Source organism: Phyllostomus discolor, chromosome 8 (genome assembly GCF_004126475.2).
Source record: "Phyllostomus discolor isolate MPI-MPIP mPhyDis1 chromosome 8, mPhyDis1.pri.v3, whole genome shotgun sequence".
Classification (NCBI taxonomy): Eukaryota; Metazoa; Chordata; class Mammalia; order Chiroptera; family Phyllostomidae; genus Phyllostomus; species Phyllostomus discolor.
In genome coordinates this window covers 110,158,392-110,172,094 of record NC_040910.2, presented here as the reverse complement: position 1 = coordinate 110,172,094, position 13,703 = coordinate 110,158,392, and the positions used below count along the sequence as shown (strand labels likewise).

General features: G+C 55.1%; 1 protein-coding gene across 1 annotated transcript; it reads left to right on the top strand.

Annotated features, from left to right (window-relative positions):
• Positions 1-241: 241 nt before the first annotated feature.
• On the top strand, positions 242-6,867 carry CD300H (CD300H molecule). Its single transcript, XM_036034093.1, has 4 exons — positions 242-445; positions 3,049-3,405; positions 4,708-4,762; positions 6,338-6,867. Exons 1-4 carry the CDS (start codon positions 406-408, stop codon positions 6,468-6,470), a joined length of 585 nt encoding a protein of 194 aa, XP_035889986.1. The 5' UTR covers positions 242-405; the 3' UTR covers positions 6,471-6,867.
• The last annotated feature ends 6,836 nt before the right edge of the window (positions 6,868-13,703 follow it).

Sequence of the window (13,703 nt, the reverse complement as noted above, 5' to 3'; positions counted from 1 at the left end):
GACGGCTCATGTCGGCCACAGGAAGTTAGCGACTCATAAAGGGCAGGACTTGCTGGAAAACGCAGGCAGAACTGAGCGCAGGCTGGTCGGGGCCCCGCCGGGATTTGGAGAAGGACGGGGCAGGCCTGCCCGCTGTGGCTGAGAACGGGAGGGGCCCGCTGCTGCCGCGGAAGGGAAGCGGAAACTGCAGGCTCAGAGGTTCAGCACTGTTTTCCCCTGACCACACGATGATGCGAAACCGCAGCTTCCCACATGCTCTCACCGGCTCTGAGAACAGAAACAAGCAGGGGATGAAGAGGGAAGCAGAGACGGGCTGAGTGAAGAGGAGGAGGGGGCCGGCTGAGCAGATCCTGGGCGAGGAGCCCCCAGCCCCGGACTGGCGGCGGCTGGAGACCCCCCAGGGCCATGCGGCTGCCGTGGACTCTGCTGCTTCTCTGTGCCCCAGGTGAGCGGGGCCGGGCGGGGCCTCGGGAAGCCTGCCCTGGCAGGCCCGGGGGGACGGGGGGTGGGGATGGGAAGGGGAAGAAACAAAAGCGTATGCAGAGAGGGACGAGGCGTGCACCCCAAACCCCGAGGGCACCCTAATTCCTCACTGGGAGAGGGTGAGGGTGAAACAGAAAATGCTCTCCGCAGCATGAGCATATACGGAGCCCAGAGCAAACTTCCAGCCGTGTTAACCATCGTTGTTACAGTCAGGAACACCCCGCAGAGAAAGGGGGAGGGGGGCACGGAACTAGTACTTTTTGGGCTCATCACCGTATTATCTGGCTCCCCCCCCCCCCCCCCGATCTAATCCCTGTCGTCATCCCGATCCAACCAAGAGCGGTGCGAATATGTAGTCTAGATCGGTTCGTGAAAGACACGGCCAAGATTCAAACGGAAATACGCTGACTTCCGAGGTCATTGATTTTTTTTTTATACTAGTATGTCAGCTACTAAGGCCTTGTGCATGGCTGTCCGTGCGTCCCCAGGCGCTGCCTGGGCTGGTCCCCGAGGTTCTGTGCGATGGACCCGGTGCGGGGTGGGGGAGGGGGTGGGGGTGGTGAGACTGAGGGCAACCTGCGGCCAGTCCTGCCGGGAGAGCCCCCATAAACCATGGTGGAAGGGGTAAGACCGCTTTTCTTTTCGAGGGGCTGGTGGGCAGAGAGCTTATTCTGGGTGGGGGTCGTAGCGGTAGAGGAGTATCAGAGGAAAGGGAGCCTCTGGGTGGGACTCAGAGTGTCCCTCACAATGTCTTCCCATGAAGACCTGAGGAAGCCCCCCCCCCCCCCCCCCGGCCACCCCCCATCTTCAAGGGTGAGACTAAGTGAACGATCCTGCAGGAAAAGCACCACACTGCTTTAGCAAACTGGGGAACAGCGCCCCCAGAGGCAGATCCTGGAACAGCAGCAAACGCACTGGGCTTCATGCAGCGGCAGGGGCTCCCCTGCCAGCCCCAAGCCTGTGCTCGGAGGTCCTCCAGCAAGGCTCCTCAACCTCAGCGCTGTGGACACGGAGGCGGGGTTATCCTGTGCCGTGGGGCTGTCCTGTGCGCGGTGTTTATTTAGCAGCATCCCCAGCCTTTACCTTCCAGATGCCAGTAGCGTCCCCCCTATACTCTGTGACAACAAAAACATCCTAAAACACTGCCAAACGTCCCCTGGGGGCAGGATCGCCCCTGGTTCAGAACCGCTGCTCAGGGGGCGTCGGCAGGCGGGGCGGACAGCATTCTGGGGCAGAACACCGGTCAGCGGGCCGCCCGAGCTTGCTTCTGGGAGCTAACGTGAGAAAGTGCCAGGTCGTTAAAATTGAAGACGCAAAAGTGATGGGCTTTCTTTTCGTTTTGGAATAAAATACAGCAAATGTCTGACCATCTGTGGATGACATTATATTGCCTTGTTGGGCGGATGGGTGGGTGGGTGGAGGGAGGGAAGGAGAAAGGAAGAAAGGGAGGGATGGACGGACATATGGACAGATGAACAGATGGACAGACAAACAGAGAGGTGATGGGCGGATAGACGCCACGCATGACTCTTCTTCGGAACCTTGGTACTTCTGCCAGAGCTGCTCTCAGTAGCCTGCGCTGTGGACAGAGCCCCCTCTGTCCAGAGCCGGGCGGCCAGCACATGTTCCGTGGAGTGAGGGTGACTCCGTGGCAGGAAGCAGAGGCTTCAGGGGTCTGGGTCCTAGTCATTCGCAACTGAAGCCTCCAGAGAGACTGGAGAGGCAATGTCAAGGTTGTAGAGGTGGTGAAAGACCCAAAGGCAGGATCTGGGGTGTGACAGGGCCGGCGGGGGCTGTGGAGGAGCAGGGGATGGAAGAGACCGCCGCAGGCCGTCCACGTGGGGCCAGGAGTCCCTACAGATCTCAAGTGATGGCAAGGGTTGCTGCAGTGTTCTGTTCCGGGCGGGAAACCGAAGCATGACTGTCCCCGAAGCATGGCTGAGAAGAGCCCATTCTGAAATAGCCACCTTCTACGCTGGCCAACTCTCATTTCCTGGGTGACCTGGACCTGCGAACAGGGGGTCCCACCTATGTGAGCAGGGATGATGAACTTGGGGTCCACAGGTGAGCCCTGGGGACCGGGACCTAGCCAGCAGCTGAAGGCTTCCTCGTCGTTCTCAACACTGGGCTTTATCTAAATTTCCCCGGTCCCCATTCTTATTTTCCATTTTCTTGTCTATCCACCCATCCCTCCATCCATCAATCCCTTTCTTCAGATTATATTCAGTGGCTTCATTCAATTCTTAGTAATGACTGGAGACAGGGGTCTTTTCTCAGGACGGGGGACACTTCTGGGGGCCCAGAGCCTGTCTGGGGCACCAGTCTTCCTCCTCCTCACACTGAGAGTCAGTTGAGCGCACAGAGGGGGGCGTGGCCTCCCAAGGCTCAGACCCCCACAGCAGGGGTCTCCTCAGACCTCCACGTGTCTGCAGACAGCTCTCACCTGCTGCATCCCGACGCCCCCTTCCTCCAGCCTCGGGGTGACTTCCGGAAGACCTGCCACCAAAGGCCCCTGTACAGGCGCAGGCTCCTTGGGATGAAGACGAGACTACTCGTGTCTTCCAGGCTCATTGTCTCTGCGCGGCCCCAGGAACGTGACGGGCACCGAGGGCGGATCCCTGAGCGTGTCGTGTCAATACCAGGAGGAGCATAAGAGATTTACCAAATACTGGTGCCGACAGCCATGCCTGCCGTTCTTCTCCGACACCGTGGAGACCAGCGCCTCGGGGGAAGAGGTGAGGAGGGGCCGAGTGTCCATCGTGGACCATCCCAGAAACCTCACCTTCACCGTGACCTTGGAGAACCTCACTGCAAGTGATGCGGGAAAGTACAGGTGTGGAATTTCCACGATCCTGGTGGAAGATGGGCTTCTTAGCATCTTGCCTGATCCCCTTTTCCAGGTTCAAGTGTTTGTTTCCACAGGTAAGACCCCCCTTCCTTCTGGCGCCGGCAATGACGGGGTCTGAGCTGCTCTGTGCAGAGCATCCTGGGAAACGTGGACGCCGGAGACGGGAATCGGGCCTGGGGTTTGAGCTTCAGAGAGCCAGGACCAAGTGTGTTGTGTGGACGGGAGTGTGTGGGAGGTGTGTGTGAGTGTGTGAAAGTGTGAGTGTGTGTGTGACACCCGAGTTTCCTGCCACTGCCCCAGCTCCTGACCATGTCCTGGGCCTCAGGGCGTAGGTGGGAGGGCCCTGGGCTGTCAGGTCCATGGGGATCGAGGGCCTCTTTCTCCTTTCCTGTCCACCCAGGGCTGGACAGGAGCCTTCTCTCCCTTTCTCTCTCCCTCCCTTCCTTCCTTCTTCCTAGCTTGTTCTTCTTTCGCAAGATCTGTATCTTCCCCTATCAATCTGAAGGCGCTTTTCCTTCTGCTGCCTGCACTGTCTCAGCCTCCTCTGGGACTTTTTCTCTTTGTGTCGGGGTCTCCCCGCCGTGTTGGGGGCCGCCCTGAGAAGGTTTCATGCATGCACCCTTGAGAGCGCAGCCCCCAGAGCCTGGCTGTGAACTCAGTGGTGAGAGAGGACCCTGGGGGTCAGCAGGAGGTGCCTCCCCCTTTACGTGACTGCCCAGAGACTCGGCTCTTTCCCGCGGGTCCCTTGGTGTCTGAGCCTGGAGGTTCTTGCTCCGAGCTGGCCACTGGCCCAGGGAGGACGCTCCAGGCTCCTGCCTGGGGGAGTGCAGGCGAGGCTGCCGGTGTCTGAGGAGCTGGGTGGGCTGAGGGGCCTGGGGGTCCCACCTGCCAGAGATTCCACCTCTTTGGGGCCGCTAGCATTTCTCAGCCATCAGCGGTGTGAGGTGCCCTTGCTTTCCTGCTTCCTTGAATTGACTGTATGGCCCTCTGCCAGGGGTGGGAGTGGGGAGTGATAAGTGGATGGGCGGCAGCGGGGGCGGAACCTGAAGTCTAACTCTTGGTCTGACCTTCAAGCACTCCCGTGTGCAGTGAGACGAGGAACACCTAGTGCTCAAAGGCAGACGGTGACGCATCTCCTGTCCTGGTTGATAAAGGGTGCACTTGGCTGCAGAGCACAATGGCACTGGGCGGGATGGGGAGACCCCTCCACTCTGGCCAGGCCTGGGTCTGACTGTGGCCACAGGATGGTCTCGGGGCACCTGTTCAGCCCTTGCCCTGAGCTCCCTCTGCTTTACGAAGTCAGGGCCACGCAGGTGACAGGTACTAGGTGGGGACAGGCACTGGGCCCTGTTCCTCACCCTCGCCCTCCACCACAGCCTCCAGCAGCGACATCCATTCAAGGACACCCGGACCTCCCAGCCAAGACCCAGGGTAAGGTGCCCGTGGCCCCTGACTTTACACCTTGCGTGCCAGAAACCGGTGCAGATGCTGGGGTGTGAGAGCGACCCCACGGGCAGGTTGTGCTCTCCAGGGAGTTTCTTTCAAATTCGGACAATGGCCAAATGGACAGGTAGCTACTTACAAACACACACACACACACACACACACACACACAGATGATAGAGAGACAGATGTGATAGGACGGACAGATAAACATGACAGATAATAAAGGTGATGCCAGTGGATGATAATTGTCAAGGGGAAAAATCAACAGGCGGGACACTGAGGGACAGGGTGATGGGGTGTGGGAGCGAGGTGGGGGTGCAGTGAGGGCTACGGAGGCGCTCGATGAAAACAAGCACCAAAGAGACCGTCATAGCCGGGTGTCCTCCAAGTCAGACCCTGAGACGAGAACGGAGGGGCGCTCAGTGTTCGGAGAGGTGACCCCAGGGAGTGTAGTGAGGGAGCAGAAGCTTAATGAACGAGTTACCCCCTGCAGCGGCTGGGCTCCACCCCGGGGCACCGCCCCCCGGGCACCCTCAGGGAGGTTGTTAGGACATCGCTCAGGACCGCCCCTTCCGAGCAGTGAGGAAGCTGGGGCGGTGACCCACACTCATCCGTCCTCGCGGGGGTGGGGAAGGTGGCCGGTTCCCTATTTGTACACGAAGTGACGCACAGAGGCCTCTCCCATGGCGACATCGGAGCAGAGACTGGAAGGAAGCGGGAGAGCTGACCAAGCAACAGCGTGGAGGAGGAGTGTCCCAGGCAGAGGGTCACTCCTGGGCCTGAATTCGGCAGCACGCCCGTCTGGCCTGCTCTGCTCAGCACGCCCGTGCACCCCTCCTGCTGGAGAGAGAACCCTCAGGCGGGGGCGGGGGCGGAGGCTTGAGGGGAGGAGCGGCTGGCAGGTCCAAGGGCGTCCACGGCCCCCAGGGGCGCGCGTGGGCAAAGAGGACGCAGGGCAGGATACCCACAGCTGTGCTGCATTCTGGAGGAGCCAGGGTGGGGCACAGGCGGGGGCCGAGGTGCGAGGGCATTGGCCAAGAGCTGAGCCTGGGGCTGCCGCTCCTTGGGGCAGAGGCTGTTGGAGGCTTTAAGCAGAATATCCGCTCCCGTGGTTATATTTAGGGACGAGCCAAGGCTTTGATCTGAGTGTGGAGGGGACATAAGGGGATACTCATCCTTAAAGTTGGCCACAGCGAGAGCCGAGTTCCTGTGCGTATTGATGGCTGAGGGGTCAGTACACGGGCTCAGAACGCTGTCTGTGGGAGCCAAGGCCTGCCTGGGGCCCCACACCTGTCTTCCCCCCCGTTTCTCCCCCCACCCCTCCCCGTTCTTATGCATCTGCGGGGTCCTGGCACTCAAGTCCGTTCCTGACCTAAATGGAGGACGGGAGCCCATGGCCACCAGCCTGGGGCTGTCTGGCTCTGGTGCCCACCAGGCTCAGTGCTGATATTGAGCTCTGGGGCCACGGGACCTGACCTCAAAGGCGGGTGGGGAGAGGTGAAGCCAGGGCCTCTGGTTTCAGGAGGAAACTCACTGCCGGCCACTGTGTTCCCCCAACAGGTCCCTGCTCAGCAGCGTCCACTTCCTGCTCCTCATATTCCTGAAGGTCCCCCTGTTTCTGAGCATGCTCAGTGCCGTCCTCTGGGTGCACAGGCCGCAGCGGGCAATTTGCAGGCGAACGCAGTCCGACTAAGACAAGCCACAGCCGTCCTTGCCCAGCGAGCGATGTCCTGTCCAGAGACACAGCCACTCCCACTAGAGAAGAAGGAACCTCTGACCCTGAACCTTACATCCCTTTTCAACTAATCGCCAGAGACTTTAACAACAAACCTTAAATTTTTTTTAATGCAATATGTCACCCACGCAAAAGCATGTGTGTAATGTACACGAACAGTGTGCTTTTCCTCAGACGTTTGAGACACAAGACAAAAGAACACATTCCTGACCGTGGCCTCCTACAAACGGGGTCTGAGACAGACCCTGAAACTCCGCAGGGTTTCTCTTTATTTCTGGGGCAGCTGAGTCTCCTCGGGGCACCTGTGCACTCGCTTCTCCCTGCTGTCCCGGCTAGTGAACCAGCGCCACGTTCTCTGGACCAGTTCTCCGGACTGTCCGCTCGAAGTCCCCTCCCCCTGCGCTGTGACAGAACAGAAGAATAGGCCCAGGCTGACAATGAATGGCTCTGAACTGTTCTCTTCCCGCAGACGGGCACTGCTTCCGACCGCCCTCCCTCACAGGGATCGAAAATAATGCATCTGCCACATCGACAACAGCACACTGAGCGCCAGAGGCTGCTCTCACACAGACGGTCCATCAAGAAAAGCAATTGCCTCCTGGCTGGTGTAGCTCAGAGGATTGAGTGCAAGCCTGTGAACCAAAGCGTCACCAGCTCCATTCCCACTCAGGGCACATGCCTGGGTTGCAGGTCAGGTCCCCAGAGAGGGGTACACAAGAGGCAACCACACACTAATGTTTCTCTCCCTCTCTTTCTCCTCCCCTTCCCCTCCATCTAAAAATAAATAAATAAAATCTTTAAAGGAGGTGGGGAAAAAAACAATGCCTATTGGGCTGTCAGTAGGTCAAGTTTAAGGTGGTCCTCCACTGTTACGTGGCCGGACTTATCTCAGTTTGTCAAGAATCAGATGAGCGAATTAAGTAGGTATTTAAAAACGTACCCAGAATTTGTTTTCAGAGGGTGCAGTAAGACATGCAAATGTGGAAATGACTGTCACGAAAGAAGAAGTCTGTCCTCATCAATCCCACTCACTCCACGGGCCACAGAGGCAGCCCCAGCAGCCCCGGGGTCAGGCAGGAGGCAGAGGGAGAGAGAGGAACTGAGGGAGGGGGACTTTCTTGTGGTTTCTGTGGGAAGGGAGGGGTGGAGCAAGGTGAAGAAACCACCAGGTTCAGGCCTGAAGAGTTTGAGTAAGTCTGCAGGTCCTGGGCAGTGGGAGTGGCCCCTCGTCCTTAGACTCAGCCTTGGGATGATGTAGTGCCGGGTCACACTGTCCCAGGCCCTAGAGCCTGATGAACATAGATCAGCGGGGGCAAGATTGGGGGCTGTTAGTTTGCAGAAGGCAGGCATGCAGGCAATTCTGGCCTCCTTGGGAAATTAGCTAACCAGGGAGGGGCAGGTCCACCCTGGGTCCACAAGGCCCCAGGATGTTAAAGCATCATAAAGTATAAACTTAAAAAACCCACAGGATTCATGGAGATTACTAGGAGAGTAATAGTTCATAGTGGTGCATAGTAATAATGAATGGACATTAATTGGTGGGGATGGGAGGCTGCTCACCAGGCCTGCCTCCCGAGACCTCGCAGGGGGCACTGGTCTCTGCCACCACACTCAGGGTCCATCATGGCTTGTAGCTCACTGCCTGCATGGGGAGGAGCACAGTTTCAGAACTTTGCTACCAGGATAGCTTTTACTCCCTAGGGTATCAGGCCAACGTGAGGGTTCCGTCGGCTCTTAAGAATATCAGTCCTGGCCCTGGCTGGTGTGGCTCAGTGGACTGAGTGCGGGCTGCAAACCAAAGGGTTGCAGGTTCAATTCCCAGTCAGGGCACATGCTTGGGTTGTGGTCCAGGTCCCCAGTAGGGGGTCTGTGAGAGGCAACCACACATTGATGTTTCCCTCTCTTTCTCCTTCCCTTCTGTCTCTAAAAATAAATATCAGTCCTGATTGTGCCTTCATGAGCCTGGGACGCGGCCACAGGGAAAGTCCACGGACTTGGAAGCTTGGGGAGAGAGGCAGTTTCCCTGGTTTTGACCCTTCCCCCATGCCCAAGCCACGTGTCCGTCAGAAGGCCTGCTGGTGGGGGAGCTCTGGCCTAGGCACTGACCATGGAGAGCTGGGCCAAGGGGGACCTTCTCAGTTCCATAGCCAGGTCCCTTAAAATTACCTGCAGGTTCAGCCTTGCACCAGCCCCAGAACCAGGAGACGAAGCCCGAGAAGTCCTCTCTTGACAGGACAAGATCCGTGTCCCAGCTGAAGGTGGTCAGGCAGGAAGGGGTGACTCCATCCTTCCTCTGCCCATCATTCTCTTCAGGCCCAAATGGATGGGGGGTGCCCACCCACATCCGGCAGGGTGACTACTTTACTGAGTCCGCTGATTCAAAGGCTAATGTCACCCACAGAGACACACTCGCCTGGACACACCCCCAAATAAGGGAGAATCTGGGCGCCAAGGCTGACACAAGTTAACCGTCACAACACAGACTCAGATATGAAGTCAAATTCCCTAATTGCTGTTGCTTGTGCTCTGTTCGGCTGCTGGGCCTTCCAGCCCATGGGCACAGACAGGGGCTGGCAGAAGCGGTGTTCAGTTCAGAAAGTGTTTTCGGAAAAGGGCGGTGCCCTGAGGAAGTGAGAGAGCAGGGAGAGAGTAGAGAGTGGAAGGAGTTACCAAGTGCTGACTCCCCGTGAACTTCTCAGTTCGGGTTCCCATGGCACCAGCTGCCTAACAAGCCCTCTCTTCTGCTTCCTGCATCTGAAGATTGTGTTTTATTGGCTACTCCCTCCCCTGCAGAGTCACGGTGGGTGGGACGGAAGGACACTTGGGCAGTTGCCTGTGAGAGGATTCCAGGTTCAGATGCTGATGTCATCACTTATAACATGCTTCTAGTCAGTTTGTTTGCTCTCTGATCTGTCGGTTAGGTAGTTGAAAGGAATATATATATTCTTTACTATGTGAAAAAAGACCCATAAAGGGTAAGAGAGGTATAATTTCCTGCTTGGGTTTTTAAATCCTTTCATTGAAGTATAACATATGTGAACTCTGGGGGGGAAAACAGGACACCTACTAAGAGGGGTTCCCAGTGGCTAACAGGTCTCAAATTAAAAAAAAAACAAACAAACAGACAAAGAGATTATAACTTTCGGCCAAGATGGGGAGGTAGGTAAACACACTGTGCCTCCTTGCACAACCAAAAGAAAGACAACAACAATTTAAAAACAAAAAACAACCAGAACTGACAGAAAATTGAACTGAATGGAAGTCCAACAACCAAGGAGTTAAAGAAGAAACACTCACCTGGACCCAGTGGAGTCAGGCTGCTGGGCAGAGAGGACTCACAGCAAGACAGCAGCTGGCAGACCCAGTGAGGAGGTGGGTTGTGGACCCGGTGGTCCCACATTCGCACACGGATAATCCGGGAGGGACAACTGGGGAGTGGGACAGACCACACAACCCAGGGCCCCAGTGTGGGGAAATAAAGCCTCAAACCACCAATTGAAAACACCTGTGGGGGTTGAGGTGCTGGGAGAAACTCCTAGCCTCACAGGAGAGTTTGTAGGAGAGACCCACAGGGTCCTAGAATGAACACAAGCCCACTCACTGGGATTCAGCACCACAAGGACCCACTTTGCGTGTGGGAAGTGGGGGAAGTGACTGAAAACAGGCAGAGAATGGAGCAAGCACCACTGTTCCCTCTGGGACCCTCACTCACATACAGTGTCACAACACAGCCATGTGGGTTGCCCTGCCCTGGTGAACCTAAGACTCCGCCCCTCACTACGTGGTAACAGGTGTGCCAAGACAAAAAAAAAAAAAAAAAAAAGCCCAAATGAAAAAATAGATCAAAACCCCAGAAAAAATACAACTAAGCGATGAAGACATAGCCAACCTATCAGATGCACAGTTCAAAACACTGGTAATCAGGATGCTCACAGAATTGGTTGAATTTGGTCACAAATTAGAGGAAAACATGAAGGCTATGCTAAGTGAAATAAAAGAAAATGCAGAGGCAGCCAACAGTGATGAGAAGGAAACTGGGACTCAAATCAGCCTTGTGGACCAGAAGGAAGAAAGAAACACCTCACCTAACCAGAAAAGAATGAAGAAACAAGAATTCAAAAAAGTGAGGAGAGGCTTAGGAACCTCCAGGGCATCTTGAAACATTCCAACATCCGAATTTTAGGGGTTCCAGAAGGAGAAGAGGAAGAGCAACGAGTGGAAAACTTATTTCAACAAATAATAAAGGAGAACTTCCCCAATCTGGCAAAGGAAATAGACTTCCAGGAAGTCCAGGAAGCTCAGAGAGTCCCTAAGAAGTTGTACCCCAGGAGGAAAACACTAAGGCACATCATAATTACATAACCCAAGATTAAAATTAAGGAGAGAATCCTAGAAGCATCAAAAGGAAAGGAAACAGTTACCTACAAAGGAGTTCCCATCAGACTGTCAACTGATTTCTCAAAAGAGACCTTACGGGCAAGAAGGTGTTACAGAACAAACAAGGGGGCGGGGCCTGGGACGATACACTATTATTAAAAGAAGCCCCCAGGTCGGTTATGTCTGCCGCCAGAGGAAAGACGTCTCTCAATGCCAGAAATTTGTGAAAAGGAAAGGAAATGTTTATTTAATGCTATACAAACTTAAAGTAGGGACCTAATGTCTTCCCTAAAGTCCCTTAAAGCACCCACAAACAGACGCGGTCCTTCCTTCCTTCCCCCTTTGCCCAGTCCAGAGGACCGAATCTCCTAAAGCTGCAGGGGTCCCTACTCTGGCAAAGGCACGTGGTCCTCTCTCCCTGGGCCACGGGAGTCCCCACTCTGCCAGAGCTGCGTGGTTCTCCCTCTCAGGGCTGCGGGAGTCTCCACTCCGTCAAGGCCGTGTGGTTCTTTCCCTCAGGGCCGAGAGAGTCTTCACTCTGCTAAAGCTTTGTGGTTCTCTCTTGCAGGGCTGCCCAAGGTACTCCCCCCTCAAATGGCTGCTGCGTCTCGGCTTAAATCCCAGCGCCAATGTTCCTCCAAAGCCCCATTTCCGGGGCCTCTCGCAATTGCCTACAGCTGCCAGATTCTGGGCAGGTGTGGCCCTGTGGAGTGGAGCCACTTGTCTCCAGCCTCTTCTGGATCTTACTACAGATCCCTATTTGAGGCTCCCCTCTTGGCTGCACCTTGTTACAAAGGGTCTGAAAAGAAATATTCCAAGTCATGAAAGGCCAGGACCTACATCCAAGGTTGCTCTATCTAGCAAAGTTTTCATTTAGAATGGAAGGGCAGATAAAGTGCTTCCCAGATAAGGTCAAGTTAAAAGAGTTCATCATCACCAAGCCCTTATTATATGAAATGTTAAAGGGACTTATCTAAGAAAAAGAAGATAAAAATATGAACAATAAAATGACAGCAAACTGACAATCATTAACAACCACACCTAAGAGAAAAACAAAAGCAAACTAAGCAAACAACTACAACAGGAACAGAACCACAGAAATGGACATCACATGGAGGGTTAACAACAGGGGAGTGGGAGGAGGGGGGAAAGGCAGAGAGAATAAGTAGTGTAGACGGTAGGTAGGAAATAGACAGGGGGAGGGCAAGAATAGTATGGGACATGTAGAAGCCAAAGGACTTTTATGTATGTCCCATGGGCATGAGCTAAAGGAGGGAATGTGGGGCAACTATAATAGCATAATCAATAAAATATACTTAAAGAAATACAGAACACAGGGCCTAGAAGCCATGTCTGCACAGGGCTCCTCACTCAAATTGCCCCTCGGGGAGGAGCCTGAGCCGACCTGCCTACCTCTGCACTGTGCTGTGGCCACCTGAGCCAGCCTTTCTAGAGGTTCCCTGGAATCCTAATTCGACCAATAGGATTGAGGCTTCCCCCATCTAATCAGAGCTGTGCAGCTATGACCAGTCAGAGAAGCTCTATTCTAACCAATCAGGACAGTGCCCTTTGGACCAATCACACTTCAAGGATTGACAGCCCTCATTTTCACAAGGACCAAACAGGGACCAGGAATGGGGACTTGTAGCCCTGTGAGCCAGCCTCTGAGGGCACCTGCCCCTTCCACGCCAGAAGGGGGACTAGATTTCCCTGGTGGAGCAGAGCTGACCAGTGCAGTGCAAGGCAGACTGGCATGGGGCAGAGCTGTGTAGCCCGAGAAGGGCCTGGCCTCAGGGCTGCCTGGCCCCACGGGTGTTCTCCATGCGGCTGTATCACACTTGAGCTGTTTTGCACTGAATAAACTTTCCTTCTTCACGGTCCCCAAATTGGGGATTCTTATTGGCATTGAATTTGTGCCATTGACCACCCTTTTGACACGTAAAACAAAGTTATACAAATCATGAACATACAACTCACAGAGATTTTGAAAAGTGACTCTTCTTGTGTAGTCACCACCCAGATCAGATGGCCCCACACTCATGCGGGTCCCGTCAGCACCGTATCGGGGTGGGCCTGGGGATACTGGACATGGCAGGAGCAATGGCGTATGGCTTCCAGGGACAGGTCATAAAATAGGCTGTGCCATGGATCTTTCTTTCTGGGAGAAGCTAGTTGTGATGTCATGAAGTCACTGAATCAGCTCCACTTTTCCTCCCCTACCTGGGGGGGGTGGAGAGAGAGAGACAGAGAGAGAGAGAGAGAGATTGACACAAGAGAGGAGCATCCATTGCTTGCCTCCTGGGGATCGAACCTGCAACCTAGATATGTACCCTGACAGGGAATGAAACCCACACCTTCTGGTCTACAGGACGACACTCCGACCAACCCAACCACACTGGCCAGGGTGCCCCATCAGCTCTCCTGAGCAAGGCCCGAGGTTCCTGTCAACAGCCGTGGAGGGCACCGTGTTGGGAACAGGCCCTGCAGGCCCAGTCCGGCCTTCGGGAGGGGGCAGCCCTGGCCAATGCCCCGACTACCTGTCCATTAGACCGACGCCCTGAAACAGAATGACCCAGGTAAGCACTCAGGTGTTTGTCTCTCAGGAAGGGTGACACGAAAAATGTTTTCAGCCGCTAGGTTTTGGGGGGTTTGTTTACCCAGGTAGATATTAGCAAATGCAGGGGGACCACACTTTCCTAGGGCCAGTCCCAGCAGCCAACTCAGTCACTCATTCACCTAAAGCCAGACTTAGCAAACATGTCTCATCAGCCAAACATCTGTCACACCCTGAAGTCAGGCGCTGGGTCATTCATT

Excerpts from the sequence above, each read along its gene's own strand:
- CD300H (XM_036034093.1), top strand. The coding sequence starts at position 406 with ATGCGGCTGCCGTGGACTCTGCTGCTTCTCTGTGCCCCAG. Across the intron at positions 3,406-4,707 it reads TCAAGTGTTTGTTTCCACAG|CCTCCAGCAGCGACATCCAT; the intron begins GTAAGACCCCCC and ends CCTCCACCACAG. Across the intron at positions 4,763-6,337 it reads CCTCCCAGCCAAGACCCAGG|GTCCCTGCTCAGCAGCGTCC; the intron begins GTAAGGTGCCCG and ends TTCCCCCAACAG.